Genomic DNA, 18,306 nt, shown 5'->3' on the forward strand with positions numbered 1-18,306 from the left:
TCTACTTAAATAACAGGATCTCATCTTTTTTGGAGATTTCTGAAAGTCATTGTGAAAAGTGAGTTTGTATATATACTTGTATATACATCCATAATTAACACTGAGTATCTCATAATTTTTTTCATAATGTATGTTTATTAAGTTCAACACAGGTTTTTTTTTTTTCTTCCCTGAACATCGAATGAAGTAACAAGCTTACCTTTAGGAATTATGTTGTATGAAAAATAACTTTAAAAAATTAGACTGTGCAAGAGAGTGATCTAGACAGACAGTTGCTGGGGCAGCAGATTGATATCACTATTGTACATATAATCATTGAGTGAAATGGTGGGCAGAATCATCCTTTCTATTTAAATAGTTATCCCTTGCCACCAGCCTATCCCCTCCTTATGCTTTTGTTAGGTTAGCTCTTAATACAGGTTGAACATCCCTAATGGAAAAATCCAAAATCTGACATGCTCCCAAATCCAAAACTTTGAGCACTGACATGATACTCAGAAGAAATGCTCATTTGAGCATTTTTGATTTGGGATTTTCAGATTAGGAATGCCAGTCTGGCACCTCTCTTTGGGATGTTGTGAGGGACTTTGTTGTTACGCTCTCTGAAAATTTTCATAAGCAAATGAATGGCTTTTAAAATAATTTATGAGCTGGTTGCTTGTTAACTGGCAATATTCCAAAATCTGAAAACAAACAAACAAAAACCAAATCTGAAACACTTTTGGTCCCAACCGTTTCCGACAAGGAATACTCAACCTGTATTTAAATATGTATTAGTTAAAAGTACTTGTAATGCGTGATGTTGCTCCACTCTTCATCTGACCTGTTACCTTTAAATGAAGGAAAGCCTCTCTTTGTTTTCTGTTACTTCAGTCCTATACTTCAGGATACCTGTGTGCCTCCCTCAGAGACCATGGTGCAGTGATTTCATGTTTTTCATGTATCAGTTTTTTGCAGGGGGACAGATGAGAAAGATGTACCCAAATCTAGAAGATTTGTAGGAAGGTAAAGGAAAAAAAAAGATTATTGGGGAGTGATTTTTTTTTTTTTTTAAAGACAGTTTTAAAAAGGGCTAACTAGAATAGCTATCAAATATAAAATGAAAAATATAAATTGATGTGAGTACCAGTGGTGGAAATGTTTATTTTTGGAATACCATATAGTACAATTGCAAGCACCATGGATAACACTGCTAGGCAGTGCAGCTGTATTTGATGGCCTTGGTTTGTGTACTTTGAAGGCATGATTAGAATGTGTACAACTGGGAAAAGGCGGGAGAGGGAAAGAGAGGAAAAATAGAAAAATTGAAAAAGAAAAAAAAGCATGTATACAACTGGATCTATTGGGAGTATTTGGGCAGAATATGAAGGAAAAAATCAGTATCTAAAAGTTAGAAATAATGGGAAAATGTTTCAAAGGACGTAAGCAGATTTCTTGGAGTTTGTCCTTAGCTTAGCTAGGGATTCTGCAAATCTATACCCATTACTCAGATGATAGTCTTATTTTCACCACTGGGGAACACATGTTCTATTGAGGGTAGTGGTATCATCTTTGGAAACAAAAACTGTAGCAGTGTTTTGGATATTCTAAACTGTGTAAGATGACAACTCTGCAGTAGGAAACTATTTCTGTTTTACTTGATCAAGGTGTTGGACTTGTACTGGACTAGTACTGGACTTGTATTTGATCAGGACAGATGTGTCATTATGTGAGAGTGTGCATTTACAAGGGAAATGATTACTTTGGAACATAAATTATTTTAAAAGCCATTTATTCGCTTATGAACATTTTTTAGAGGGGATAACAAGGTCCCTCACAACATCCCAAGGAGACAAAAATGTAGCAGATTTAATAATCTGATTTAGCAAGACAAAAGTATGGATTTTTGTGAAAAGTTCACATTTTCTTTAACAAGTAAAAGTTTCAGATCGTTATTCATATTTACTTATTTTAAAGTAAAGGCATTACACACTCAACATTTGGCCTGATCTAATTTTTAAACTTCATCCCTAGGGTTGATATTGCTGATGGTATTATTAATGCCAGTGAAAGTAACAGAGACTGTTCAGAACCTGTGGCTAGCACTAATTTAGACAATGAAGTTATGCAGCAAGATTGTGTATTTGAGAATGAAGAAAATAACCAGGTAAGGAATGTAAAAAATATGTGTTAGATATACAACTTTGATTGCTTCATGTGTTTCTTTGATGCCAGAAGTTTTAGTTCAGTATTTTGCTGATAGACTTAATTGTCTCAATTATAAATCCCCAAGAATATACATTCTCTCAGAGTTTAGGAAACAAGATTGGGTAGAGAAGTATAATACAACTTATTGACTGGGTGTCACTGACGGCTCACGCCTGTAATCCCAGCACTTTGGGAGGCCAAGGCGGGCAGATCACAAGGTCAGGAGATTGAGACCATCCTGGCTAACACGGTGAAACCCCATCTCTACTAAAAATACAAAAATATTAGGGGAGCGTGGTGGTAGGCTACCCGGGAGGCTGAGGCAGGAGAAAGGTGTGAACCCAGGAGGCAGAGCTTGCCGTGAGCCAAGATTGTGCCATTGCACTCTAGCCTGGGCGACAGAGTGAGACTCCATCTCAAAAAAACAAACAAAAACAAAAACAAAAACAAACTAAAAAAAAATTTCAACTTATTTTAAATTATTTTCCTAGAAAGAAATTATGTTGTCCGCCGAGGTAGCTAGGTGGTATTATGGTTGACTTTTGTTATTTTTAAGACAGCTTCTGTATTTCTTAGGAGTTTTGCTGAAGAACATGGTATAGGGGAGAACATATAATATTCTCATACAGTTCTTAGGATGGGATAGACCTCTGCAACAAAATACAGGTTAACAAGAGAAAAACAAGTTTTAAGACATGTATCCCTCATATACACATGGGAGATACTCGGGGGAAGTGAGTAAATCTCTCAGAGGTGGCTTAAATACCATCATGTCCTGAAACAAAGGAAAAAAGGGTGTTAGGGAGACCTAGTTGTAGTGAGATGACCAGGAAAATCACTGTAAGCAAAGTTAATCTTTGCCCTGAAGATTGATAGTTTTTAGTGATTTAAAGTCATATTTCTTTTGCTCGTACAGAGAGGAGACACCCGTAGAAACGGAGATTTCTACTACAGGTGAAAATTCCTTTTATAAAAGGGTGACTTCTCTGTATTATCCTGTGTTTGCTATTTCTGAAAATAATAAACTAAAAATAATCCTTATGCCAAAGAGTAATAATTTGATGTGGCGTGTTCTGAATCCCCACTGTTGGCATCCTTTCTTGATTAGCAAAAACCCAGGAACATTGTTGTAATAATGACTAAATTATTGTCACTGTCACATTTGTTAGTGTTAACTTTTTTTTAATATAATTGCCATTAAATGTAAAAAGCAGCATCTTTCTAAGATACTCAAAATGTAATTTTGATACTACTTTTAAAAATAAGATGCTAAATTAATAGATAAGGTGGGTTTCCTCAGTATATTTTCATTCTAAACCATACACTAAATTAGGTAGGGCTTAAGAGGAATTTAGAGTAAGAAGACTTAGGCTTTGTATTCTGCCTTTGTTCAGTATCACTGGATTATCAATTTCTGCCTGTCTACCTAGTCATTCCCATGAGTTTAAAACATTTATACTGTTATTTCTTCCAAGTTCAGAAAAATCCCTCTCTTGACTCCCCCCATCCCATTCTAGCTCCATACACCCTGATTTCTCTGCTTCCCTTTATAAATAGAATTGCTGGAAGAATTGTCTGTGTCTCTTTTCCTTAACTCTTTTCCTCCAATTTTCTCCTAAATTCACTGCAGCTATCCTTTCCTCTGATCATTCATTCCTCTGAAATAGCTTTTGCAAGTCACCAGTGATGTCTGTTGAATTTGACCTAATAGCAAAGTTTGATTCAATTAATTACTCCCACTACCTTGATATACTTTTTTCACTTGGCATTCAGGATAGCTCACTTTCTTTTTTTTTTTTTTTTTCCCCCGCTATACTGGCTGTTCTCTCATTCCCCTCTGCTGATTGCTCTTCCTCTTCTGAATCTCTTAAATTTGGAATGGCCCAGGGCCCTTTTCTCAGATTGCTTATTTTTATTCACTTCCTCAGTAATCTTGTTTAGCCTAATGGCTCTAACTACCATCTATATGCTACTGATTCCCAAATTTGTATCTCCAGTCCAGACGTGTTTTGGAATTTTAGATTGCTGTATCCAACTAGGCACCCAGCATTTCCACTGGTGTATCTTTACCAAGCATCTGTTGAGTAGGAAAGATTTCTTTCCTTACCTGTCATTAGGTTCATAGCTGAGGCACCTGTAACAGAAGACATTAATAAGAGAAAAGTGTACACATTTATTTAATGTAAGTTTTACATGACATGAACACCTTCAGAAATCAAGACCCAAAGAAACAGACACACGTGTGTATTTTAATGCTTTGGTTTGATGAAAAGTGGACAGTGGTGTGGATGAATAATTAGACAAAGAGGATGATAAATGGAGGGCGGCTGATTAACCAAGGGCTTGTTTGTTGAGATTCTTTTCTGTGTCCCTGTGTATTCAGAGATAAGGGCATTCCTTTCCTCCAGGTATAAGGTAGCTACTTCTGGAATGAAGAGTTTTTTGGTTTTTTTTTGTTTGTTTGTTTGTTTTGAGATGCAGTTTTGCTCTTCTTGCCCAGGCTGCAGCAGTGGCGTAATCTCAGCTCACCGCAACCTCTACCTCTCGTGTACAAGCAATTCTCCTGTCTCAGCCTCCCGAGTAGCTGGGATTACAGACGCCTGCCACCATGCCAGGCTAATTTTTTGTATTTTTAGTTGAGACAGAGTTTCACTATGTTGGCCAGGCTGGTCTCGAGCTCCTGACCTCAGGTGACCTGCCTGCCATGGCCTCCCAAAGTGCTGGGATTACAGGCGTGAGCCACCGCGCCCAGCCAAAGGTTTTATGACTTACTTCAGAAGAGAAGTCTGACCACTTTTTACTGTTTCTGTTGCCACCCTGCAGGTCCAAACTGCCATCATGTCACCTGGATTAATATTGCCTCCTAATTGATCTCATCTTTGTTTCTTGATGGTGTGTTCTCAACAGAGAACCACAATGATCCTTTTAAGAGGAAAATTAGATAATGACACTTCTCTTCCTAAAACCTTCTAGTGCCATCTAGGTATCAAAATACAGCTGTAGGCACTACGGAATATTGGCTGTGATAGTCAGGATTGAGACAGCTAAATCTTAAGTCCTGTCTGGATTGCTTATTTGTGGATATCTCCTTAGCTTACATTCTTACCTAGTCTTGCAGGTATTTCCTCAATTTTGCCAAATCTCCTCATCACTCTGTGTTTGTGGCAGGCCCTCCCACTTACCTACCTACTCTAGTCTGTGAACTTTTTGTCCTTTGTCCCTGCTTCCCTTTCCTCCCCACTTTTTTTTTCCCCGAGATGGGGTCTTCCTTTGTTGCCCAGGCAGGAGTGCGGTGGCATAGTCTCGGCACAGTACAGCCTCTGTCCCCTGGGTTCAAGCCATTCTCCTGCCTCAGCCTCCCAGGTAGCTGGGATTACAGGCATGCGCCACCAAGCCAGGCTAATTTTTGTATTTTTAGTAGAGATGGAGTTTCACAGTGTTGGCCAGGCTGGTCTCGATCTCCTGACCTCAAGTGATCTGCATGCCAGAATAGCATCTGGCACATAGTAAGCTTGTAAGCAACTTGGTAAATAATTTGTTGAATGAAATTGGTGTATCAGGCTGGGCACAGTGGCTTACACCTGTAATCCTAGCACTTTGGGAGGCTGAGGCAGGTGGATTGCTTGAGCCCCAGGAGTTCAAGACCAGCCTGGGCAACATGGTGCAACCCCTCTCTATAAAAAATAAAAGTTAACCAGGCATGGTGGCTCACGCCTGTAATCCCAGCACTTTGGGAGGCCAAGGTGGGCTGATCACCTGAGGTCAGGAGTTTGAGACCAGCCTGGCCAACATGGTGAAACCTCATCTCTACCAAAAAATACAAAAATTAGCTGGGTGTGGTGGCACATGCTTGTAGTCCCAGCTACTTGGGAGGCTGAGGCAGGAGAATTTCTTGAACTCGGGAAGAGGGGTTGCAGTTAGCCGAGATTATGCCACTGCACTCCAGCCTGGGCAAAAGAGTAAGACCCTGTCTTAAAAAAAAAAAAAAAAAAAAAAAAAAAAAATCTGAACTGTGAGCCCTAGGGAAGGAAGGAAAAATAGAGAAAATTCCAAAGGTGAAAATGATTAAATTTAGGTGCAAACTGGGGTAAGAAATACAGACACTAAGAGACTGGAAAAGAGGTCAGTGTTGCAGAACTGGAATATCAAGGTGGTTTATATGAAGCAGATGTTTAGGTCTTGAGCTGTGGTGGGGGCTCATTTTGTCTGTGAGTGAATGCAGTGACTTGAATAAGAGAATAAATGGGGATTGAAGAAACCCTAGGGGAACCTCTGTATTCTAGCACTTTGGAGGAAAAAAAAGCAGCCATGACCATAGCAGTTGGGAATGTCAAAGAGGATGGGATTTTTTCCTGAGTCTGAAAGTTGGTCAAAATAGAGAGGTAAAAGGAGAAAAAAGGTGGTGGGAGGCAAAGGTACAAAAATAAGAAGAGTAAGTTTAATTTTATTTGCTTACTAGGGGGGTTAAAAGTCTAATGAAATGGCTTTTTTTTCCTTTGCCTTTGCTGTTGAACAAAAAATTTAAGAATACCCAGGAACAATACATTTAATGCTGGTGAGGGTAAGTTAAGATAAGTGGTCTCAAATAGACATGGGAAGTATAAATTGCTGTAAACTTCCTGGAAAACACATTAACAGTAAGAACAAAAGACCTTAAACCTTTGATCCAGAAATTTCAAAATCCAAGACTGTCCTAAGGAAATACATACAAATCAGGGGTGTATGCAAAGATTTTTCTATTAGAATTCTTATTGGGGGTTTATTTGCAGGAAAAAAAAATGGGAAACACAAAAAGTCCTAAATGGAAAATGATTAGATAAATCATAGTATATCCATATACTAGGATATTGTTGAGTCATTTAAAATTATTTTAAAGGTCTGGGTAATAGTTGTGAAGTAAAGTTATTTAGAAGAAAAAAAAAAAACCAAGTGTAGATTACTAAAGCTAATGCAGTCCCAATTTCTTTGTGTGCATGCACTGCGTGTGTGTGTGGCACACAATCAAAAGGCCAAGTCAGAATATTCACAGTGGCCTTCTGGCTGATAGATTATGGATGATTTTACTTTTCTTCATATGTTCTTATATTTAGGTTTCCAACAGTTTCTCTCATTTATAATTAAATAATTTAAGCAAAAAATTCCAATTAAAATTTATTGGATTTAGTGATAGAAATTATTGATAAAGAAAGAGGAGCTTTGGTAGGTAGAGGATTTCATGGTTGAGAATGAGTATCAGGTGAGTAGGTAGAAGCTGCAGTGTGTGGAATGCCTTTTGGACAAGTTTTGCTTTGAAATTAAAAGGAAGAGAAGGCCGGGAGCAGTGGCTCATGCCTGTAATCCCAGCACTTTGGGAGGCCGAGGCGGGCGGATCACGAAGTCAGGAGATGGAGACCATCCTGGCTAACATGGTGAAACCCCGTCTCTACTAAGAATACAAAAAATTAGCCAGGCGTGGTGGCAGGCGCCTATAGTCCCAGCTAATCTTAGGAGGCTGAGGCAGGAGGATGGCGTGAACCCAGCAGATCATGCCACCGCACTCCAGCTTGGGCAAGAGAGCAAGACTCTGTCTCAAAAAAAAAAAGGAAAGAGAAGAGTTGAGCAGTCTGGTTGTGGAAGAGATATTGCCCCCCGCCCCCCCGCTTCTGCTTTCTTGATACAGGATGGAGATTTGAGCATGTCAGTAGGAATCAGTCACTAGATAGGGAGAGACTGAAAAATGTCAGAAAGAAAAAAAAACCCAGGGTAGTTAGGAGAACACTGCATAGAGGGGATTGGGAGTGAGAAGTGGAAAGAGGGTGATTCAGCGTGCAAGTTGAGTGACTGTTCCTAAATAGGAAAAGCTACTTTTAATCTTCAGTAAAAGGGGATATATAGAATATTTGTTAAGTGAGAGGTGTTTTGGGGACTTAATTCAGATGGCTTTGACCATTTTAAAATGAAATGCATTTGCAGAGGGTGAGGAGTCAGGAATTGGGTTTGGATCTGAAGAAATAGGTAAAGTTTTGCAAGAGTCTCTGTGGAGAGAAATCAGATAGAACTGAGTCACCAGATATTTGAGAACCAGTGGAGTAGTCTAGCTGAAGTTTGATGACATGAATTTGTAGTGAGCCAACTAGGAAGGTATGTTAAGTGACACATTTTCTTGTAGCATCTGCTGTCTGGAGGACAGAAAGCTGGTCATAAACTAGACCACATTGGTAAAGGCATTGACAAATTAGCTTTGAAATAGTTAGCCAGGGTACAGAGTACATGTTGAGTGGATTAGAAATTTAGAATGAAGTTTTCAAGTGGTGACAGTAAGGTGAAGAAGTTGCAGAAGAGGGGAATATTAGTTGGACAGGATGTACGAGTTTCAAGTGTATTGTGGCGTGGCATGATTCAAGTGGCTTTGATAGAAAGTAACTTGTGTCTAGGAAAGTGTAAGGCTAGATAGAGTAGGAGTCAGCAAACCTTTTGTGTAAAGGCCCAGACAGTAAATATTTTAGGCATTGTGGGTATATAGTCTCTGCAACAACTACTTAACTCTGCTATTGTAGCATGAAAGCAGTCAGAAAAAACCGTAAGAAATGAGCATGGCTGTGTTCCAATAAAATTTAATTTATGGACACTAAAATTGAATTTCTTGTCATTTTCACTTCACAGAATATCATTATTCTTTTGATTCTCCCTCCTACCCCCAATCATTTAAAACATAGAAACCCTTCTTAGCCGAAAGACCATGCAAAAACTGGCCACAGGGTGGATTTGTCTAGTATGCTGTAGTTTGCTAACCCCTGGGCTAGAATATTATTGTAAGGAGATCAAGATTTTAGATATAAAAGATAATGTTGGAGTTTTTTTTCCTCTGAAATTGACTTGCAGTGTAAGGAAACCAAATTGCTTTTTAACATTTCAAAGCTGATCACATAAACTTAGGAGTACTAGTTGCTACATAAACCACAATCCCACAATGTATTGGTTAGCCAGGCTGAAATTAATCCTAAGGAATCTTTTTTTTTTTTTGAGACAGAGTCTTACTCTGTCGCCCAGGCTAAAGTACAGTGGCCATGATCTCGGCTCGCTGCATCCTCTACCTCCCGGGTTCAAGAGAGTCTCATGCCTCAGCCTCCCAAGTAGCCGGGATTACAAGTGTGTGCCACCACACCTAGCTAATTTTTGTACTTTTTTTTTCTAGTAGAAACTTATATTGTGACTTTCTTTCTTTTTTTTTTTTTTGAGACGGAGTCTCGCTCTGTCGCCCAGGCTGGAGTGCAATGGCGTGATCTCGGCTCACTGCAACCTCTGCCTCCCGGGTTCAAGTGATTCTCCTGCCTCAGCCTCCCAAGTAGCTGGGATTATTGGCACACGCCACCACCCCCGGCTAATTCTTGCATTTTTAGTAGAGACGGGTTTCACCATGTTGATCAGGCTGGTCTCGAGCTCCTGACTTTGTGATCTGCCCACCTCAGCCTCCCAAAGTGCTGGGATTACAGGTATGAGCCACCACACCCAGCCTACATTGACGTTTTTATAGAATTGTTAAGTCTTTTAATTCTATTTTTGAGACAGGGTCTTACTTTGGTCACCCAGGCTGCAGTGCAGTGGCATGATCACAGCTCACTGCATTCTCAGCCTCCTAGGCTCAAGCAATTCTCCCACCTCACCTTACCAAGCAGTTGTGACTACAGGTGCATGCCATCACACCCGGCTAATTTTTAATTTTTTTGTAGAGAAGGAGTCTCACTTTGTTGCCTGGGCTGGTCTTGAACTCCTGGCTTCAAACATTTCTCCCACTTCAGCCTCTGAAAGTACTGGAATTACAGGTGTGAGCCACCATGATGGGTCTCATCTTTTCTGTTTCCAATTGTCCACATCCACATTTTTCTGTTGGGTTGTTGGTATTTTTCCTTTTTGGTTTGTACCTTTTTTTTCTTTTTTTTGAGACGGAGTCTTACTTGTGGCCCAGGCTGGAGTGCAGTGGCGTGATCTTGGCCCACTGCAACCACTGCCTCTTGGGTTCAAGCAATTCTCTGCCTCAGCCTCCCGAGTAGCTAGGATTGCAGGCACCTGCCACCACGCCCAGCTAATTTTTGTATTTTTTCTAGAGACCGGGATTCACCATCTTGGCCAGGCTGGTCTTGAACTCCTGACCTTGTGATCCACGCGCCTCGGCCTCTCCAAGGGCTGGGATTACAGACATGAGCCTGTGCACCTGGCCATATTTTTTATTTATTAAGAAACTACCTCCTTTCTTATGATCAGTCACAAATATTTGTTTCCAGTTTTTTGTCTTTTGACTATTTAAAGTCATTTTTGATGGTGTTGAACTTTATCTTTTTTTCCTTTTGTTAGATTTTAGGTTTTAATGCCGTAGTTGGGAAGGCCTTCCCTGTTCTGTGATTATAAACTAACTTTCTTCTTCTTTAAAAAAAAAAATGCTTCTATAGTTTCGTTTTCTACATTTGAATATTTGACCCATTTGGAATTTATCATGGTGTAAGATGTGAAGAGCAAATTCAGCTGTTTTTCCTACATGTTTACCTAGATATCCCAACACCTTAATTTTTTGAATAATCTTATCTTTTTCCCACCAATGTGAAATGCCGCCTTTATTATAAACTAAATGCCTGGATACATTTGTAATAAAAGTGCTGTTTCAAATCAGTTCAGTGTGTTTCTCATTCATTCACCAGTAATGAGTGACAGTGCCGCATTCTTGCCAGTATTTGGTAGTGTTAGTGTTTTGGATTTTGGCCATTCTGATAGATGTGTAATGGTATCTTGTTTTAATTTTGAGTTTCCTAATGACATACGATGATGAGTTTTTCATATGCTATGTGTTTATCTTCTTTAGTGAGGTGTTTATTCAGGTCTTTTGCCCGTTTTTTAATTGGATTGTTTTCTTATTGTTTTAAGAGTTTCTCTCTCTATATCTTTATATATATGTGTGTGTGTGTGTGTGTATATGTGTGTGTGTGTGTATATATATATATATATTTTTTTTTTTTGGGACAGCATCTCAAAAGGTTGAAGGGCAGTGGTGCAGTCTCGGCTCACCGCAATCTCCGCCTCCTGGTTCAAGCGATTCTCCTGCCTCAGCCTCCCACATAGCTGGGATTACAGGCATGCGCCACCACACCCAGCTAATTTTTATATTTTTAGCAGAGACGAGGTTTTGCCATGTTGGCCAGGCTGGTCTTGAATGCCTGACCTCAGGTGATCTGCCCACCTCGGCCTCCCAAAGTGCTGGGATTACAGTCATGAGCCACCATGCTTGGCCTATATTTTGGATAGGTTTATCGAATAGGTTTTTGCAAAATAGAATTTTTTTTTTTTTTTTTTTTTTTTGAGACGGAGTCTCGCTCTGTCGCCCAGGCTGGAGTGCAGTGGCCGGATCTCAGCTCACTGCAAGCTCCGCCTCCCAGGTTTACGCCATTCTCCTGCCTCAGCCTCCCGAGTAGCTGGGACTACAGGCGCCTGCCACCTCGCCCGCTAGTTTTTTGTATTTTTTAGTAGAGACAGGGTCTCACTGTGTTAGCCAGGATGGTCTCGATCTCCTGACCTCGTGATCTGCCCGTCTCGGCCTCCCAAAGTGCTGGGATTACAGGCTTGAGCCACCGTGCCAGGCTGGAATTTTTTTTTTAATGTGGTACTAGATTCTGTACTAAATATTTAGGAGTTTTATCTGATACAGAGAGATTATTCACTGTAGATTTTGAATAGGTATAAGTTGTACAGTAATCAATATTTTGGGAGTTGAAAGTGTATGAAGGTGAAAAAAAAAAAGTGTATGAAGTTGAATAGCCTGATTAGAACTCACATCAAAATACCTGGATTTATCACCAGTAAAATCCATTCATTTCAGGGTACCTTCATTGATGGTGCCCCTTCAAAACTTAGAATTATTCATACCTTGCAAACACTGAGAAACTGCTTTATCTGCTTTCAGAAGTGGAGACCAGAAGTATTTATAAACTCTAGCAGATAGTCAAGAGGAAGAGAAGGCTATAAATTTGACCTGTACTGGTCTAAGACCTCATCAGTATTGATTGTGTTAATTCAGTAGAAGAGAGAGAATAGGCTAGACAGAAGTATATCAATATGCAATTTATTGAGTGTTTGTTCAGCAAATAAAAGGTACAGAATGGAGTGGAAATATGTAGCCTATTTAATAGAAGTAACTAGCATGCTTGAGCCAAAGGTAAGTGAGTGGAGATGGGAAGATGCAGATTTAAGCGATGTGTGTGCATCAATTATGGACCCCTAAGGAAGGGATGGAGACCAGAGGAATTACTGGAAATGCCTGTCAGGTTTTAATTAACTCTTGGCAGTAATCCCCTATAGCTCCTAAGATACTGCTAATATGACTGTGCTGTATCTGCTACGCCTACTGCTGCTGCCACAACCACCACCACTGCCAAAGCTCTCTAACTTACCTGAATTGAGACCAGAGCACCTTAGCCTTCCTTTGCAGACCTTAATGTTTGTGGAAGGTTACATGGGAGGAGGTGGGGAGAAGATACGGGTTATTTTGCCCGCTAATATTTTATTTTATTTATATATCTTATTTTTTTTGAAACAGAGTCTCGCTCTGTTCCCCAGGCTGGAGTGCAGTGGCACAGTCTCCACTCACTGCAATCTCCTTCTCCCTACTGGGTTCAAGGGATTCTCATGCCTCAGCTTCCTGAGTAGCTGGGATTACAGGCACACACTACCGCACCTGGCTAATTTTTGTGTTTTAGTAGACGGGATTTCACCATGTTGGCTAGGCTGGTCTTGAACTCCTGACCTCGAGTGATCCACCTGCCTTGGCCTCCCAAAGTGTTGAGATTTGAGCCTCTGTGCCTGGCCTATATAGATGGTTTTCCTTATAAGCTGTTTCTTTTCATTCTCTATGGTAACTCTAAGGTAGTCAAGTAAATTATTGTTATTCTCATATTTGTGACAAGAAAGGCAGAGCTAGGGCTTGAATTTGGTTCTTTTGAGTGAGATACCAACGTCCTGTTTGTTTGTTTGTGACAGAGTCTTATACTGTCTCCCAGACTGGAGTGCAGTGGTACAATCTTGACTCACTGCAGCCTCTGCTTCCTGAGTTCAGGCAATTCTCCTCTCTCAGTCTCCCAAGTAGCTGAAACTACAGGTGTGTGCTACCATGCCCAGCTAATTTTTGTATTTTTAGTAGAGATGGGGTTTTGCCATGTTGGCCAGGCTGGTCTCAAGTGGTTTGTTTGCCACAGCCTCCCCAAGTGCTGGGATTACAGGTGTGAGCCACTGTGCCTGGCCCCAAGGTTCATTTTAAATATTGGGTCTGACTGTGTGCAGTGGCTCATGCCTGTAATCCCAGGACTTTGGGAGGCTGAAGACAGGTGGATCACTTGAGGTCAGGAGTTCGAGACCAGCCTGGCCAACATGCTGAAACTCACTTCTACTAAAATTACAAAAAAATTACCCTATTCAACATGCTGAAATCCCATCTCTACTAAAAATACAAAACAATTTTTGTATTTTTGTATTCGGCTCAAAAAGTGAGCTGAAATTGCACCACTGCACTCTGACCTGGATGACAGAGTGAGACTGTCTCAAAAAAAATTTTTTTTCAAGTAAATAAAAATTAAATATTTGGTCTGGGTAATGGTTATTTCATGTGCCCAGAAACCTTCAGAATGTAAAGCTATCTTCTAGAGCAGTGGTCCCCAACCTTTTTGGAACCAGGGACTGGTTTTGTGGACGATACTTTTTCTACCGACAGTGGATAGGGGGTTGGGGTTTCGTAATGAAACTGTTCTGCCTCACATCATCAAAGCATTAGTTAGATTCTCATAAGGAACACACAACCTAGATCCCTCGCATGCACAGCTCACAATAGGGTTCGCACCTCTCTGAGAATCCGGTCTGAGAATCTCTGACTGGAGGCGGAGCTCATGCCGTAATGCTCACTCCCCACTCCCCTGGCTGCTCACCTCCTGCTGTGTGGCCTGGTTCCTAACAGTGCAGTCCGGGGGTTGGGGACACCTGTTATTGATCATAAAGGTTACCGACGTCTGATTTGTGTATCAGTGGTTCTCACACTTTGGGTCTCGGGGACTTATTTATACTCTTAAAGATGTTGAAGATCCCAAAGAGCTTTTGTTTACATAGGTATGTCTATCAGGATTTGCCATATTAGGAATTAAAACTGAGAAATTTAAAAAACATTAATTTACTTTAACATAAACTCATTTATGGTAACATAAGGTTGCTCTTTTCCATAATAGACAGCTGTTTTCATAAATTTTTTTAAGTTTGAGGAGTGGCATTGTTTTACATAGCTAGAAATATTGTTGATACCTGTTTGACTTACAGAAGACAGCTGGATTCTCATATATGCTTCTGCATTTAGTCTGTTGCTGTTACATTGTTTTGTTGAAGCGTATGAGACAACCTCATAGATGTGTAGTTTGAAAAGGGACTAGTATTTTAACAGCATTTTTGCAGATTCCTATGGACCTTCTTTCATGCTAAACAAAACTGAACAAGTGGTACTTTCTAAAGAAGAATCAGAGAGTCTAGGAAGTATTGAACCTTTTGTTGAATTGAAAGGTGATCGTCAAAAACACCAAAACGTTCATATATTTTGTAGTAATTCTCTGGGTATTTGTATTAGACTTGGTAGGTTTTTAGTTTGAGAGGAATAGGGGTGAGATGATGTCACTAAGCTCGTTGGAAAATGGAGTGTTTTCTCATGTGGGGACATTTTTGTGGAAAATAGTTATTACTTCAAATATACAAAGGAACCTGGTGAACTCCTCTATGACTCCTATCTACAAGAAGTCACCAGACTTCTATCTTTGTGGCCGGGGAGAAATAAAGCAAGCAGCAGGTGACAAGCACGATCAGAAGACCATCATTTTGGAGGAGAGAATTCTAAGGAAGAAGGATGGTAGTGGTGATACATATTACCTAACAGAGAGAAATGCAGAGTACCTGCTGTACTTCATATGACCCAAGTTTTGAGGGAAGATAAATTACTCCCTGTAAAAAGAGATGCTAAGTACTACAGACTATTATAAATGATAGCTAATTAGGGGTGTTTGACTAATCTGTATTTTAATATCCTAATTTAGATTGGCAACTTCTTCTTATATCTGAGTATTGGGAGCTCCATTAATACATGGTGGTGTTCTTTTTGTCAGTCTGTAGGTATATTGTTAGAGCCATGCAGTGACCATGGTCATAGTGAAGATGGCTGCCTTGAGAGGTAAGCATTTTTTCTTGTTTCTAATTAGTCATTTTGAGAATTGGAGCTCTTCACAGATTTTTGAGGTGAATTTTTTAGATGAATATCCATTATAAACATATAGTTTAGATAAACAGCCTTCTTGTTATAATGGTAGACATAAAGGATATTAAATACCCATAAATATTTGGATTTGTGCAGGTTCAGATAGACAGTAGTTGTAACTTGGAAAACATTCAGAGGGAAAAACAGCCTTTTTGGAGACATTTAAATCTTTCAGTTGATTGTGGAACAATTGGGAATTTACTGATATTCTGAGTATACCTGTCAGTGAGTTAATTCATGGTCTTGTAACTGTGTATAACTAACTGAGAGATATTGTATTTGATTCAACAAATATGTGTAGGATGTTTTTCTTCCTCTTTGAATTTATCCTTGGTGTGTCTCAATACACTATTAGGCGGCTGGTGCTTTTTTAACCTCTTTGGCTGGCTATAATGGTAGAGAAATACTGGAGGCAACGAGTATTTCAGCTAAATGTGGAGTCTCAATAGATAGCCTCTTTGGGTAGAAGTTTTCTGGAATGTTTTACGTCACAGAATAAGATTTGGGTTCTTGTTACCCTTTGCATCAGTCTTCAAGATGCTGCCAGAAAGTATAACTTTCTTAGGAAGGTGACTTGAGATTCTGAAAATACTTCAGTAATGAAGTTGCAGACTAGATTGTAAATATTGAGAGATCCCAGATAGCATACTAATTTGCTGACAGCCTGTTGGCCAGGACATATTTGTATTCCATTGTTTCTTTTAATTATAAGTAGGAAGGCTATTCTTTAAGGGTAAGTAAATTCTTTGGAGCCATGTCTCTGGAGTCTCCCCATACTCTGAAGGTCCACAGATTTCCTGCTTATAGCAGTTCCTTGTGCTTCCTTTCAGGAGGCAGGAATCATCCTCTTCCAGCCCAGGGAGTATTGGAGCTATGGGCTGAAGATATAAGATTAACAGCATTAACAGGCACTCCCAGAATGATGACATCTGGATTTGGTAGAACAATAAGGAGCCATTTAGTGAGGATTCTTCTGTTGTTGTTGTTTTGTTTTTGTTTTTTGTTTTTTGTTTTTTTTTTTAAAAGCTCTTTCCTCTTCAACTTCAACTGTGTATAAGTTAGCAAACTGGTTTTTAGATCCAAAGAGTACCTTGGTTAGGTGGATTACATTTTGTTTGTTTAACATTCATGTTTCTCAAATGTAGGTGATTAGGTCTTTTAGGTTGCTAAGGTAGTATTTACTCATCCTACCATTTGCTCCTACTCTAAGCAAAGGAATGCCTTTAAGCTTATCAGAGCATTTAGTTCATTTCTTATGCTCAGCAAGAATAAGGTAATTATCTGTATGAGAAAATGACTTGCCATATTTAGATCAAGGCATGTCTCCTGAGTGCATACTCTGTTATGGCCAGTTAGAAGTGACATCTTGATGTGTCATTGTAAATTGCCACAGTGCCTTTGGGAAAAAGAACTTTTCCCCAGTAGGCATATTGATAATCTACTGTATATTAGCAGGTGCTCTCTTGACTGGTAAAGTAAGTACAGATCACTTATGACAGCTTGCTATAACACTTGTTCTAAATAAGGGTTAGTTTTTCTGGGGAAATTAAAGGTGGACTGAAATTTTTTAAATTTCCTTTTAGTATGTTACTGTTACGTTTTGAGGAGGGAAAGGTTTAGAAGTAGTAACCTTCTTTGATTGGAAGTAGTAACCTTGTGATAGAATACAGTTAGGTTTAAAGTAAAAGACATAGTGTCTTTTTTTTTTTTTTTTTAAATAAAGTCTCCTTTGAAAGTCTCAGGAATGGAGAGAATAGAGCTGTTTATTTGGTTAAAACATTTATTTTATAAAATCTTCATTATACATTCTTTTGGGTTTCTACTTACTGTGGATTTTAGTTTTCATTTTATAAAGGTTTTTCTTTTTTGCTGTGGTTTGTGGGGTGGAGTGGGGATTGTTACTTGATTTTTCTAAACCTGAAGTGATTCTGTGGATCTTTTCAGTATTGTGTGATTTTTCAGATATAGGGCTCCAAAGAATGGGCATATGTCCAGTTGGCATTTTCTCCTCGTACATTGTAAATGCTAACTGTGTGGTAGAGTAGAGGAATCTAGGTAAGAAATATATAATGATAGTAGGCTTTTTATTCTTCATATACTAACAACTTTACTTGTATTTTTAGGAAAGAATATTTGTTATTTGACAGTGATAAATTGTCACACTTGATTCTGGTAAGAACTATTTTTTATCTTAGTCTTTAAAAACTTGCCTAGGTTTAAACTGTCTGTTATGTCTGGTCTTTCACGTGGGTTAGCTAGGTTTAAAGATTTAAATATAAATACTCCTATCAAATATTTTACAGTTAAACAGCAACTTAATTTGCCACTTTTGGCTACAAGAGACTTGGTTATGAAAACACTTTCCTGAATTTGGAATCCAAACTTGTCTTCCAGTAAGACATATTCTAAAACTGCGTGTTTATCTTTGAAAATAGTTTGCACAGTGGGAATGAGATAGTCGGCTGTATAGGCACAAAAAACTAATGAAGACTACTCATGGATATATGCTGGATGTGTTTAAGCTGGGTGTGAAAAGCTTCCGTCATTGTGAAATGTATTCTTTATTTTAAAATACAGGATTCTAGTAGCAAGATATGTGATTTGAATGCCAACACTGAATCAGAAGTACCAGGAGGTCAAAGTGTTGGTGTTCAAGGTGAAGCAGCATGTGTTAATATTCCACATTTAGATCTGAAGAATGTTTCTGATGGTGATAAATGGGAAGGTAATTTTACCCACACACATTATTTTCCTGATAATATTGTTTGTAACTGAAATTACCCTAAGCGATGATAAGACTACAGCCCTTTTCTGGATAA

At 39.2% G+C, this 18,306-nt stretch overlaps 1 protein-coding gene across 8 annotated transcripts in view; it reads left to right on the top strand.

Annotated features, from left to right (window-relative positions):
* Positions 1-18,306, top strand: part of FAM13B (family with sequence similarity 13 member B) — a 107,808-nt gene that overhangs the window by 69,656 nt on the left and 19,846 nt on the right. For all 8 annotated transcript variants that reach the window (XM_038009688.2, XM_008014593.3, XM_038009708.2 and 5 more), the window contains 4 exons: positions 2,014-2,146; positions 15,339-15,403; positions 17,611-17,659; positions 18,065-18,212. In XM_038009688.2, coding sequence (XP_037865616.1) covers positions 2,014-2,146; positions 15,339-15,403; positions 17,611-17,659; positions 18,065-18,212 — 395 coding nt within the window. The remainder of the gene's footprint in view (positions 1-2,013; positions 2,147-15,338; positions 15,404-17,610; positions 17,660-18,064; positions 18,213-18,306) is intronic.

The sequence above is a fragment of the Chlorocebus sabaeus genome, chromosome 23 (assembly GCF_047675955.1).
Source record: "Chlorocebus sabaeus isolate Y175 chromosome 23, mChlSab1.0.hap1, whole genome shotgun sequence".
Classification (NCBI taxonomy): domain Eukaryota; kingdom Metazoa; phylum Chordata; class Mammalia; order Primates; family Cercopithecidae; genus Chlorocebus; species Chlorocebus sabaeus.